The following is a 14006-nucleotide window of genomic DNA, read 5'->3' as shown; positions in this document are numbered from 1 at the left end:
CACATTCATTAAAATTATTATAAGTTTCTTTTCTTAGTCCTCATTTTATTTGCTTATTTTGAAAAACAGGTAACTGCAAGGCACTTGATGAGGTAATGTGAGGAATGCAAAGATGTGGGACAAATGACTCTTACCTTCCAGAAATTCCTATTCATTAAAAAAAAAATTACAAAGAGAAAAAGTCTTGATTCTCATTTTTTAATTCTTCACTTACCTTGTTAAGATCCTTTGGAATCTAAATCCTTAGATTCTAGTGATGAGTACAACGCAGCCTGAAAAAACAGAACAAGATTCTGAAGGAGGTTAACTGCTCAAAAGACTCTATTGATTTTACAGGTTTTACTTAGTACCAATTCTGATTTTAAGCAAGCATATAACTCCTGACTAAAAAAAAAAAAATTTAAGTTGATTGTCATATGGGGCTTGTGATAAAGACTAAACCTATTGATCTGAGTTTGGGGGATGAGATGCTATTAATTTTATTTTATTTTATTATATAGCTTATTCCTGTTACCAACTCTCCTGTGGATGGTGGATCACTTGGCCAAGGGAAAGCTCCTCCCATAAAGATAACAAATGTAATTCTGCCTGGTGGATTTACCCATTACTTGGGACCTGACTTCTCTTTAACTCCTGAAGTTGAAGGTATTTTGACAAAGAATTTCAGAGAGAATGTAAAACAAACACTTCATTTGAAACAAAAATCTCACTTTGATTTCTAATATTACTTAAAATTCTATGTTTTTAATTTACATTTCCTAAAGTTCTATAGTTATTTCATATAACTCATTTCTTTCCAAAGCTTTTATTTCATTTTGTGCATGTCATAACAAACAACTACTAAAACCACTTCATTCGTGCATCCTGATGAAAGGAGAAATCAGCAGTGTAAAAATATAATAATAAAATCTTGAGATATGAAGGATATTTTACAAAGAGATCACTTTTCTCTTGAAAGAATTCATGAAGCTAACAAGGAAGAGTTTCAAGAGGTAGAATATTAAAGGAGGGAGTTTATTAAAATTTAAATAAGCATACAAGTGGCTTATTCTATTATACAAATATTATATAAATTTTAGTTTAGGTTTAGAATAAGCCTGTTCCCTAATTCCAGATCTTCTCTGGCTATCATTTTGGCAAAATTAGGGCTAAGCTACTCCTTCTCTCAGGGCTTACCTCTTCCATTCCTTTTAACTTCCCACTTTGTCCTCGGACCACTGTTAGACAGTAAAACTGGACATCACAATAATTATAAAATGATCTAATAGCCTACAAAGAGTAGCAGATTGCTCCATGTGCTTAAAGTTTTTAAAGGAAACCCAGTTAAAAGAAACTCAGCATAATTTACTCTAAGATATTATATTTTGTCTAATTTATTTTTCATACTTCCACATCTTTATGACTTAAAGGTTTTAATCATAATTAGGATTGTTATTCTTTTGTCCAGGAAATATAACTATCAGCAAAATTGGACATACAAGGTGTTACTATTAATAGCTTAACAGAAGAAAGTCAGCTTCAGGAATGTCATATCTTATTTATTTATTTATTTATTTTACATTAGTTAAACCCTGGATTCATCTCCACAACTTTTTTCCTAGGTACAGACATGCCTCGTTTTAGTGCACTTCACTTTATTGCACTTCATAGATACTGTGATTTTTACAAATTGAAGGTTTGTGGCAATTCTGCGCCAAGCAAGTCTATCAGTGCCATTTTTGAAATAGCATGTGCTCACTTCGTATTTCTGTGTTACACTTTGTTAAGTCTCTCACTATTTCAAACTTTTTCATTAATATTTTATCTGTTATGGTGATCTTTGGTCAGCGATCTTTCATATTACTGTCGTAACTGCTTGGGGCACCACAATTACACCCATGTAAGATGGCACTTAATTGATAAATGTTGCGTGTGTTCTGATTGCTCCACCTACCAGCCGTTCCCCAAACTCTTTTCCTCTCCCCAGGCCTCCATGTTCCCTGAGACACAACAACATTGAAATTAGGCCAGTTAATTACCCTACAATGGCCTCTATGTGTTCAAGTGGAAAGAGGAGTCACACATCTCTCACTTTAAATCAAAAGCTAGAAATGATTAACCTTAGTCAGGAAGGCATGTTGAAAGCCTAGACAAGAAGAAAAGCTAGACCTCTTGTACCAAATATTTAGCCAACTTGTGAATGAAAAGGAAAAGCTCTTAAAGGAAATTAAAAATGCTATTCCAATGAAAACATGAATGATAAAGTGAAATTTTATTGCTGATATAGAGAAAGTGGTCTGAATAAAAGATCAAACCAGCTACAACAATCCCTTAAGCCAAAGCCTAATCCTAACTCTCTTCAATTCTACGAAGGCTAAGAGAGGTAAGGAAGCTGCAGAAGAAAGTCTGAAGCTAGTAGAGCTTCATTCATGAAATTTAAGGAAAGAAGCTATCTCCATAAAATAAAAGTTCAAGGTGAAGCAGCAAGTGCCAATGTAAAAGATGCAGCAATTTATCCAGAAGATCTAGCTAAGATAATTATTGAAGGTGACTACACTAAAAAATAGATTTTCAATGTTGGTAAAACATCCTTATGTTGGAATAAGAAGCCATCCAGGACTTTCATAGCTAGAGAAGAGAAGTCAATGCCTGGCTTCAATGCTTCAAAGGATGGGATGACTCTCTTATTAGCAGCTAATGCTGCTGGTGACTTTAAGCTGAAGCCAGTGTTCATTGACTGTTCTGAAAATCCTAGGGCACTTAAGAATTTTGCTAAATCTACTCTCCCTGTGCTGTATAAATAGAACTATAAAGCCTGCATGGCAGCACATCTGTTTACAACATGGTTTACTGAATATTTTAAGCCCACTATTAAGACCTACTGCTGAGAAAAAAATTCCTTTCAAAAGATTGCTGCTCATTGACAAAGTACCTAATCACCCAAGAGCTTTTATGGAAGTATACAAGGAGATTAATGTTGTTTTCATGCCTGCAAACATAACTCTCCTACAGCACATGGATCAAGGAGTAATTTCAACTTTCAAGTCTTATGATTTAAGAAATATATTTCATAAGCTTATAGCTGCCATGGAAAGTGATTTCTCTGATGGATCTGGGCAAATTAAATTGAAAACCTTCTGGAAAGGAGTCACCATTCTAGATGCCATTAAGAACATTCATGATTCAGAGAAGATGTCAAAATATCAACATTAACAGGAGTTTGAAAGAGGTGATTCCAATCCTCATGGATGACTTTGAGAGGTTCAAGACTTCAGCATAGAAAGTAACTGCAGATGTGGTAGAAAAAGCAAGAGAACTAGAATTAGAAGTACAGTCTAAAGATGTGACCAAACTGATGCAATCTCATGATCAAACTTGAACAGATGAGGAGTTGCTCCTTACAGATGAGCAAAGATATGGAATTTACTCCTGGTGAGGATACTATGGATGTTGTTGAAATGACAACAAAGGATTTAGAACATTACATAAACTTAGTTGATAAGGCAGCAGCAGAGTTTGAGAGGACTGATTGCAATTTTGAAAGAAGTCCTACTGTGGGTAAAATGCTATTAAACAACATTGCATGTTACAGAAAAATCTTTCATGAAAGGAAGAGTGAATCAAGGCACCAAAATTCATTGTTGTATCATTTTGAGAAATCGCCATGGCCACCCAAACCTTCAGCAACCACCACCCTGATCAGTTAGCAGCCATCAACACTGGGGCAAGAGCCTCCACCAGCAAAAAGATGATAATTTGCTGAAGGCTCAGATGATCATTAGCATATTTTAGCAATAAAGTATTTTCAATTAAGGTATGTACATTATTTACATATAATACTATTGCACACTTAATAGACAATAGTATAGTGTAAACATGACTTTTATATGCACTAGGAAACCAAAAAATTTGTGTGACTTTGCTTTATTGCAATATTCACTTTATTACAGTGTCTGGAACCCAACTCGCAATATCTCTGAGGTATGCCTGTAACTTTTTTCAAGACATGTTATGCAACTATTTCTTAGGATTTTCTGAAAAGTCCTGCAATTTTTTTCTATCTTTTGGCTGCTGCTCTAATTTTTATTTGGAAAAGTATGGTCACTTTATCTGTATATTTATTACAGCGTGAAAATCTGGATATTTATATATTTTTAAATTACCTAGAAAGGGTCAGATTGATTCACTAGCTCACAGAAATTTAAGACACATTAAGTGCTAGGAATATATTCCAATTCTGTATATTTTTTTGAAATTTTAACTCATGTTATGAAACATATATCGCAGACATTTTGCTGAAGGACAACCAAACTTTATTACTTAATTCTTATATTACTCAGTGTTTCTTATTGTTTCATAATTTTAACTTTCTGAATTCCTAATTTCAGATAAAAAAAACAAGAATTCTGGGATTCTGACAAATAATCATCCTCGGAGCATCCATGCAGAAATAGCTTTCCAGCAACTCAGAGGGATAAATATCTCTCCATCTCTTTTAGCGCAGCAGAATATTACATCCCCAACTGCACAAATGTACCACAGCAACCAAGATGAGGGACGGTAAAGCTATTCTGTCCTTTAATATCATTTCTCATCATTAAAAATATACTCTCCAGGCTGGGTGCGGTGGCTCACGCCTGTAATCCTAGCATTCTGGAAAGCCGAGGCGGGCGGATTGCTCAAGATCAGGAGTTAGAAACCAGCCTGAGCGAAAGCGAGACCCCATCTCTATTATAAATAGAAAGAAATTAATTGGCCAACTAATATATATAGAAAATATCAGCCTGGCATGGTGGCGCATGCCTGTAGTCCCAGCTACCTGGGAGGCTGAGGTAGGAGGATTGCTTGACCCCAGGAATGTGAGGTTGCTGTGAGCTAGGCTGATGCCACAGCACTCACTCTAGCCTGGGCAACAAAGCGAGACTCTGTCTCAAAAAAAAAAAAAAAATTATATATATATATATATATATATATATACACTCTCCATATTTGTGGTAGTTATGTATAAAAATAGGAAATATTGTTATATACCGTTTTATATTCACTCCAGGAGCTGGGAAAATCTGTCAGATAACGTAAGGCTTTTTTCCCACATTCACCAAACCTTTCCCAAAGTCCACTGTATTTACATCATAATTCAAAAAGGCTCAGAAATGGCTAACAAGGTCAAATAATGTTCAAATAGTACTAGTGCTCACTGGTGAGGGAACCTTGAAATAATTACATGGAAACTACTTTTAATTGCATTTTCTCCTAACTCACTCTACTCACTGAATATGCAAAGCAGCTCACTTAATACTTTGAATGGCATATAAGTTCAACTCTATGAATCATAAAGGCCAAAACTTTTGTAAATTCTTCAAAATTTTCTTGAAAGTTCCCACTTGCCTCTGTCTCCAGTCTGGACCTACCACCTCTTTGCCTAAGAGCCTTGCTAATTCTCATCAAGCATCCACTCTGCTGCTCAACACCTGTCCACCTAGATTTTCAAGTATTACCTGTCCACCAGCTTCTTTGTACACATGCTCCCACTCATCTGTTAAAGTGACCCACCTGGCACAGATCTAACTTAGGCCTGCTTCTTGCTGCACTGACTCCCTCTGCTATAATTAGTTGTGTACCATTGAGTCCTCGGTATAACCCAATTTTTAAATAGCCAAAAATAGGATCATTTTCTTTTTATAGTATTTTTGAGATTGCACCTATATAAAATACAAAACTTAACCTACTGTAGAATTACCTTAAGTTAGCTTATGCATTAAGAAATCAAGTCACCATTATTTGACATAAATATCTTATTTCTTACAGAATTCCTGGGAGCAACTTTTCAAGATCAAATCGAATGTAACTGCCTAAAGAAACATAAGCATGCATACACCAAGAAACCTTTTTCTGTTTAGTATTTATGTAAAAACTAGCAGACAGTAGTCAGTGAAAAAAAAATCATGTTACTTATGTTACTGAAACATTCCAGTTCCATATGAAGATTATCTATCACCTTTCATGAATTTAACTTAATATCACCTCTCAAACTTTCTTTATGGTTATCTTATTTGTTTGAATTTCTATATTATAAAAATCATGGCCTATTACATCATACAACAATTTGAAAAGATAAAAGTGACATGAAACAAAGTCCAAGAATCAAATGCTTAGTTCTGGTATTAGAAGCATTTAGTTATAAAATGTCATTATGGCCTGTCATATGAAGATATCAGGAAAAGATAACTTCAGGAAATAAGCATCCTTTCATTTGCAGAGTATCTATTCATTTGGGATTACATAAACTAAAGCATACAATTCTTACAAAACACAACTATTACTAAAGCAAGATGAGTTTTTCTGGCTAAACTATAGATTTGTTTTTAGGACTATACTTTGAAAAAAATACCCTCAAAGCAGGTCTGCCCTCAAAATTGTTTAGAGATGCAAATTATAGGCATCATTGGAGTTCCTAAATGTGGCTGACTGGGTGCAACCAGTCATTCATTCTCTAAGAATAAGAGAAATGAGTCCTATTTCATATACAAACCATTAATTGTGCCTACTATGATAAAATTTTATAAGCAGTTTCAGGCTGAAGAGAACACATGTTCCAACTGAATGCATACATTTAAAATTTTGACTTTTAATAATTATATTTCACTGGAAATGATTTTTCTAAACTATTACATTGCATAGTACTAGGACATATCAAAAATCAATCAAACATGGTTTTGAATTGGCTTATTTGTTAAATACAGTTCTTTAAATTGATAACTGCCAGTCATATTTTAATATAAATGGATTCCATGATTCATGAAATGTTCTATTTAAATTTTTAAAGTACTAGTACAACACTGCATGTAGTTTTCATACTATTCATATTTTGTATGCTCCTTACATGAAAATAAAATAAGTATACTTTATAATCTATCTGAAAATAGTTTTAAAGGTATTTTGGAAACTATATAATTTCAGTGTGTATGCAACAATTTTGTATTTTTTCTACTTTAAATGCTATGTTTGTAATTTAATCATGTGATATTTAAAATTTCAAAACTAATTACAGATTGATTTTGCTCTTCTTAATGTGTGGTTTTTAAACAGCTATTACACTTAGGTGAAAATAAGATCCTTTGTTTAAAATCAACTATGCAGTTCTTACGATGTCCAGAAGATGTCTTTGTTGCCCCTTAGTTTGGACAACTGCTTTCATTACAGTGTTGTCACAGTCTACTCTTCACCATTTATTACTAAATGGGCATCACCTGCTTTTTTTTCTTTCATGATTATGTATAAGTTAAATGCTGATTGTATAATACTTTTATAATAGAAAGTGTCTTTTTAAATAATAAACTGTGGGAAAAATAAATGTAATAGGTGTTCACAGGAGAAAAATGTTCAAGAATAGAAAAGTATAAAGCAGAAAAATATATAACTTATGCTACGTCCCATTAGCATTTTGGCATATTTTCTTTTAGCCATTTTTCCTATGAATTTCTAATATATTTGAGATCTTACATTTAATTTTTATGTATATGTTGTTAAATTAGGAGCCATCTTATTATTATAAATTTTAATTAAACTTTAATTATATCTGAATTTCTTGAAATTAAAATAATTTTTAATACATAATTTAATAGTGACACTAAGAAAAATAATAAACATATTTAGGCATTGCTAAGTGCTGTACAGAATCTCTAGGGACCTTTTAATATAAATATACAATAAATAATTTCATATAAAAGCAATAAGAGAAATGATTATTAACATGATTTGGCATAGCCATTCTGAATTTTTTTTGTCAGGATAGCAGATGACACTGACATGATATACAACTCCCCTGGGAATACCTAGATCACTTAAACTATTGGTTATGTGCAATTCATAAAGTGATAGCTTATTAACTCCATCCCTTTCCAACTCAGTAAAACAAATGAAAATGTAAATGAACATGAGTAATGTTTTTATAAGAGTGATTTTAGGTCTGCTGTAAATTATTTCTTAAGTAAATAATTCACACACTGAAATTTTAAGTTATAGTTACAAATTATTTGTAACACACTGAGCAACTGATCGCAACAAAACAACTTCAAATTTACAAACCACTGGCAAACATTTTAAATGAGTTATCCTAATAACAATCCTAAAGCAGGCATGACATAATTGTCTCCATTTATATATAAAAAAGCTGTGGCTTCAAAAGGAAAAGAGTACATAATATACCCAATATTTTTTTTCAATACCAAATTCATTGCTTTTTCAATTACAAGGGAATTGGCAAATAATTATTACTAATATGCTTTTTAATCAGCTATAATAGAGCCCCAATGTAGGTAAAGATTGTAAATTATTTATTCATTCTGTTCCAGTGTATTTTGCTTAGAGAAAACATATAATTTCTACAGTAACATTATTCTTTGCTCCAGCAATTATCTTGATAGATTTATTTTGCATGCAGTCATATGCATGATTATATGACTTGTTTTCAATTAAGGACAATTCCACAAACAACCAGGAAAGCTAGAAATTGAGGGACTTTATAGATCAGGAACCTCCAATGATGAAGTGAATACAGACATCAAACTGATCTTCTGATTTGTATATATGTATATATGAAGATATATGAAAATAAACTAATTGTTCAACAAGAACTTTATTATTTACTTCTATTTTTATAGTCCTGGATTTTTCTGACTACTAACACAAAATTAACTATGGTTGTAAATATATTTTTGCCTAGAATATTTATATTTTTATTTCAGGATATTATGGGGGTACAAACATTTTGGTTACAATTAATGACTTTGCCTCACCCAAACCAGGGCGAGAGACATGCCCTTCCCCCCTTCAGTGCACACACCACATCCATTAGGTGTAAGTTTACCCCCCCACACCTGAGTATCACCCAATGAAATATTACTTCCATGTGAGCGCCTTGGTGTTGATCAGTTAGTACCAATTTGATGGCAAGTACATGTGGTGTTTATTTTTCCATTGCCTAGAATATTTAGTATGCACTGAGTATGTGTGTTTGCAGCCACTCATGACTAGTTTTAAAATAATCCTTATATTTAAGGAACATGCCATTTCATTATTCATAAGCTACATACATTATGAAAAGTGTTTAATGTTTTAATACAATAGATCTTACTCTTAGTCATACTCTAGCCTCTTAGCTTCAACTAAATTTTACATAAAAAGAAATAAATTATTTATAGTTCTGTATGAGTAGAAGCACTTATGGCAAAGTTCCTTTGGTTATTCAATGAATCTAAACAACAGTTTGTTTATGGGCTAAAAACTGACTGGGTTTTTTGACACTTCTGCTGTAAAAATTAGAGCCTGTAGACCACTTCCAAGTGCTTGACTACTTTCCTTGTTCAACTTTCTATACTTTTCTCCATTATGGAAATATTTTTAAAGAAAAACCTATGCTGAATTGCATCTAAGTTCTCAGTTGCCTTTTAGAAGTAGGTCAGCAAGAAATACACAGCTATTTCATTAGTTATATTCTGTTTCTACAAGCTTTTACATAAATATAAATTATACCATTCTACTATAACTTTTTCAGTTGTGAATAAAATTGTTTTGTGAACTATTCAAAAGACATTTTTAAAGTTCCCTGGTGGTCTAGTGGTTAGGATTCGGCGCGCTCTCTCTCTCTCTCAAAAGACATTTTTAGACTCAATTTATGCATTTTTTATCTTAAAATTTTGTTCGATGATGATTTTTCCTTAAAATTAACATAAAATCAATGATTTAATAAAAAAATCATGAAATGTTATAACCTAAAAATAAAATAGTATATTCAAAGGAACTTAGAAGTAGCTTTGAAAATAGAAATTATCTATTTTTTATATTTCATTAAGCCTTACTTTAACTATATGTTCTGTTAGGTAAATCAAAAAGCTAATTCATCAACATTGTCATTCTCCACATAAAATACTAGTGATTCTGAAATGCTAAATTTAAAGTTAGAACAGATTTTTCCTCATATCATTAAAAATAAAAGTATTTTCATATGCTCTGAATAAAAATCTATTGAGATAACATATTTTGTTTTTTTAATGAATTATATTTTGATCAAACAAAATGGAAATGTTTGTGAATTATTTTTAAGAAATATTAATAAAATTCTACATTTTCATCTTGGTTTTTAATTTTATAATTAACTTCTACATGTTTAAAAACATTTCATACTAGCAATTATTTTTAAACATTATAAATAGGAAAAAAGGTTAGTGATAATCTTACTCTTTTTGTGAACCATAAAGTTAACAATGACTATATTTTAAACAAACAAAAAAAATTAAGGTAGTGTGATTTTTTTTTTACACCTTAAATGAATACAATTTTTATTTTTCAATTACAACTCAATTACTTCAATGTAGCTTAAAAAACTGCAAAACATGGATGATTTTTATCCTACTTTTTTTTTTTCAAAGTTTCATTTTTTTTTATTTCGGCATATTATGGGGGTACAGATTTTAAGGTTTCAATAAATGCCCATTTTCCCCCCTCCCCCCAAAAGTCTGAGTCTCCATCATGACCATCCCCCAGATGGTGCACATCTCACTCATTATGTATGTATATACCCTCCCCCCTCCCCCCTCCCCCCTAGGTAGTGTGATTTTAATAGCTGTAGATTTTATTCATGAACTGCATGTTTTACATCTTGTTTATTAAAAAACATGAATATTTTCTTCTAGAAAATGTTTTCAATAATTTTAGTGGTTTGGCTCTACTATTTGTTCCATCTTTAATTAGAACATAGCCCTTACTCACCTCTCCCTCCCAGAACAACCAAAAAAGACTAATCTGTAAAAATATATATGTATATAAATATATCAGTAACATTTTAAAGTTTCCAATTATTTCTTATTCGTTCCTATCAATTTGTCTTAAAACAGGTATTTACAAACACTGGTAGCCTACTTTCGTATGGCCTTTCAATTTTTTATGATGTGCTTTAAAAGAGTTCAATCAACCTTAATGGTGGATTTTTAGTTAAGGAAATAGAATGGGGAGAAGTCAATTTGAGCTCCCATACGAACAAGTGTCTTCAGAAAGAATAGGCATAAATGGGTTTAGAAAACAGAGAGTACAAGTAAAATGCAGTGAGCAGAGCACTCAGGGAAGCCAGATACAATGGAAAGAGTAAAATACTGCAGAGCTTTTTAAGCTTCATACAATTGGAACAATGGGCTTGATCCAGCCATCTATGTTAAACTGTTAAAAGATAGGTGAAAAGCAAGCTGGAATTCTCTAAAGAGTGTTGAGGAATAGTAGAATGAAGAGCTTTACATCTAAAAGAGAATGAATGCAGTCTTTCAATAAGATGGAAATGAAGTAAAAATTGGCATATTTCCCCATTACCTTATGAAGGACTCTGTTCTGTTTTAGTTATTAAGCCATTATTAGCAACAAAATAGTCTTAAAACTGCCACCACTGGAGTTTTTAAATAACATAGTATACATCTGTGAATTTTATAATACATACACATATACATGCAAGTAAAAATACAACACACAGTTCTCATATAATTGTAACAATATTATAGTCTATAACAATCAGTAGACTATGTCAAACTTCTTACTTCCCCCCCAAAAAAGGCTAATTTAGATTTAGTGGCAAAGGTACAAGTGTACAATTATAAAAACTTGAAATAGAAAACTAAACTAGATAACACGTTACTCATAGAATGGGATACTTCAGAATAATTGGTTTAATTTTTTATTTAGCTGAAAGTCAATGAGACTTATTTTGTACACTTGTGGAAAATTTTTCTTAAATGTATGATATACTTTCCTGCCTTAAGAAATAGAGTAAATTAAACAAAATTTTATTTTCAGCATTTTATAGTGCTTCAGGGTCACAGTTGTGCACAATTTACAATTTTAGAGAAATGCAACTGAAGAAAAATGTTCAGAAAGTGTCCTGATCTTAGGCTATAACCTTCTGGCCTGCCTTTTTGTGTGTGTTCCCTTAATTATTATGATGCTGAAATAATTTTTCTAGTTAGTCAAAGGTGCTAATATTTATAGAGCCACTACTACACTGTTGAATTATGTTTTCAGTGAAGGTATGAGTATACTTATGGAAATAGATGCTAAAGCCTCTATAAATAGAAACTAAATACAATAAAACTAAAGCCCAAACATCTGTTAATGTTAAGAGGGTTAGGCTGTTAACTCTCAAGAAGAATAATTATGAGAATATCAGTCTCATAATTGTCATCCTTTAATAGTTTAGTTATTAAATGTTTTAATTTTCTTTTTAAGATTATGCATTAACTTATTAATATTGACATTATCAAGAATTTAAATGACAGCTATAACAGAGATTTCAAAAACTGATTTTCTGGCATAATTATTACTATCAATACTACTATTTTAGCATAGTACTATTTCCAGATTTTTTTCAATGTATTATAAGAAAATAAGAGTAGAAATTTGTACTTACAACATGAGTATTTCAGTCACTTCAGTATTTAGAAGAGAAACCATCAATAACAGCTGTTAAAGATAATAAAAACTAAACTTACTTTTTAAAGAGCATTATTTTCATAATGGAAATTATGAAGGAAACAAAAACAAAAAAACAGTTTTTGTTGGAAACTACTTTTCTAACTCAAAAATAATTTTAAATAGTGAGATATTTGTTTCTAATATTAGATACTTCAAATCTTTTGATCAGTTATTTTTAATTATATTCAAAAGATCAATTCAATTATATTCAAAAGATTAATTATATTCAATTATATTCAATAGATCAAAATGATACTATTATGAGCCTAGATGAGGAAAATTACATGAAAACAAAGCAGAAATAATGCTTTCTAGAGTAATTTTATTCCTATTTAGTTATAATCTTACTGGATCATAAACATTTAAGTGATTTTACCTTGTAATCAGCTAAATGTAGCCATTTGTTTGGCCAGTGACACATATGTGTTAGTGTTATACGGAAACTTCCTGGAAGTCTCCTTAAAAAGGAAAGGAATAACAATTTCCCTTACTTTCATCTTGTGGCTTGCAACAAGATTATAATGGAGGAACTCTGGCTGGACCAGGCAGAAAAAGACCCTAAAGATGATGACCTAGTAAACTGGACTGCTCCACCACCAGTCCACGGAGTTTCCATACCAACCCTGGAATAACTAACTCCAGACTTATTTTATATGGTAAGAAACAAATTTATATCTTATTAAACTATTGTTATTATGGTTTCTCTGTTATATGAAACTCCACCTAATCCAAACTGATACAAAAACATTTTCAGGAAAGCGATATGAAGGGCTTTTGTATTAAAATTATAGCAGAAAGGTACAACTCAATGAAAAATGAGAAAGGAGAGCATAAAATGGATGATGGCAAAATAAAGGAAGTAATTGGTTCTGAATGAGTCACAGTAGTGGGTAACTGAAAGTGGTTCAACATCAATATTAAAAGAGGGCCACAGAAGAATAAACTCTAGAATTTTAAACTGTTAAATACATTAAGAAGATGAAAAGAGAATTAGACTTAAATTCACCGATCATTAGCATCTTAGAGAAAATAATTCAAAATTATTCAAAATAACTTGGCTAAAAATTAGCAGAATATTCCAGTAAGTAGTTTTGGGTACAAAAAAAATTACTCTCAATATAGCATATTGGATAGTTCACACAACAGAAAGGTTGAAAAACCAGGCTCATAGAATGAGACCAAGGGATGCTGGGTGGCCACAACAAGCAGTGTCTGTAACAGGAACGACTTCATTACAGTGCCAGTGCCTTGCTGCTGCCCCAGACATAGGTGCCACTACAGGGGCGCAAATGGGCCCTGGATGTTCCTGTTCCCATCGTAATGAATTCTAACTATTCCTGCTTCTTTGCTTCCCATGCTCTACATTGAAAGCCCCAGGAAAAAGATGGCCAAACTTAGGTAGCCTGCCAGAACTTCAATTATGAGAGTTTAAGAAAAGCATCTGTATTTTTCTACTTCTGTGGAGGTAGATGTATCCTGCCTTCTCACTAAGGTTCTCACAGTGATAAATCCCC

General features: G+C 32.0%; 1 protein-coding gene across 3 annotated transcripts in view; it reads left to right on the top strand.

Moving 5' to 3' along the window:
• Positions 1-9711, top strand: part of LRRC9 (leucine rich repeat containing 9) — a 119205-nt gene extending 109494 nt beyond the window's left edge. For 2 of the 3 annotated variants that reach the window (XM_076003995.1, XM_012785674.3), the window contains 3 exons: positions 501-645; positions 4368-4539; positions 5788-9711. In XM_076003995.1, coding sequence (XP_075860110.1) covers positions 501-645; positions 4368-4539; positions 5788-5827 — 357 coding nt within the window. In that variant the 3' untranslated portion in view covers positions 5828-9711. Of the gene's footprint in view, positions 1-500; positions 646-1966; positions 4540-5787 lie in introns of those variants that run through there. The other variant, XM_012785676.3, reaches the window with a different exon arrangement.
• Positions 9712-14006: the final 4295 nt, after the last annotated feature.

The sequence above is a fragment of the Microcebus murinus genome, chromosome 6, assembly GCF_040939455.1.
Source record: "Microcebus murinus isolate Inina chromosome 6, M.murinus_Inina_mat1.0, whole genome shotgun sequence".
NCBI lineage: Eukaryota > Metazoa > Chordata > Mammalia > Primates > Cheirogaleidae > Microcebus > Microcebus murinus.
This window is presented reverse-complemented; position numbering and strand designations above follow the sequence as displayed.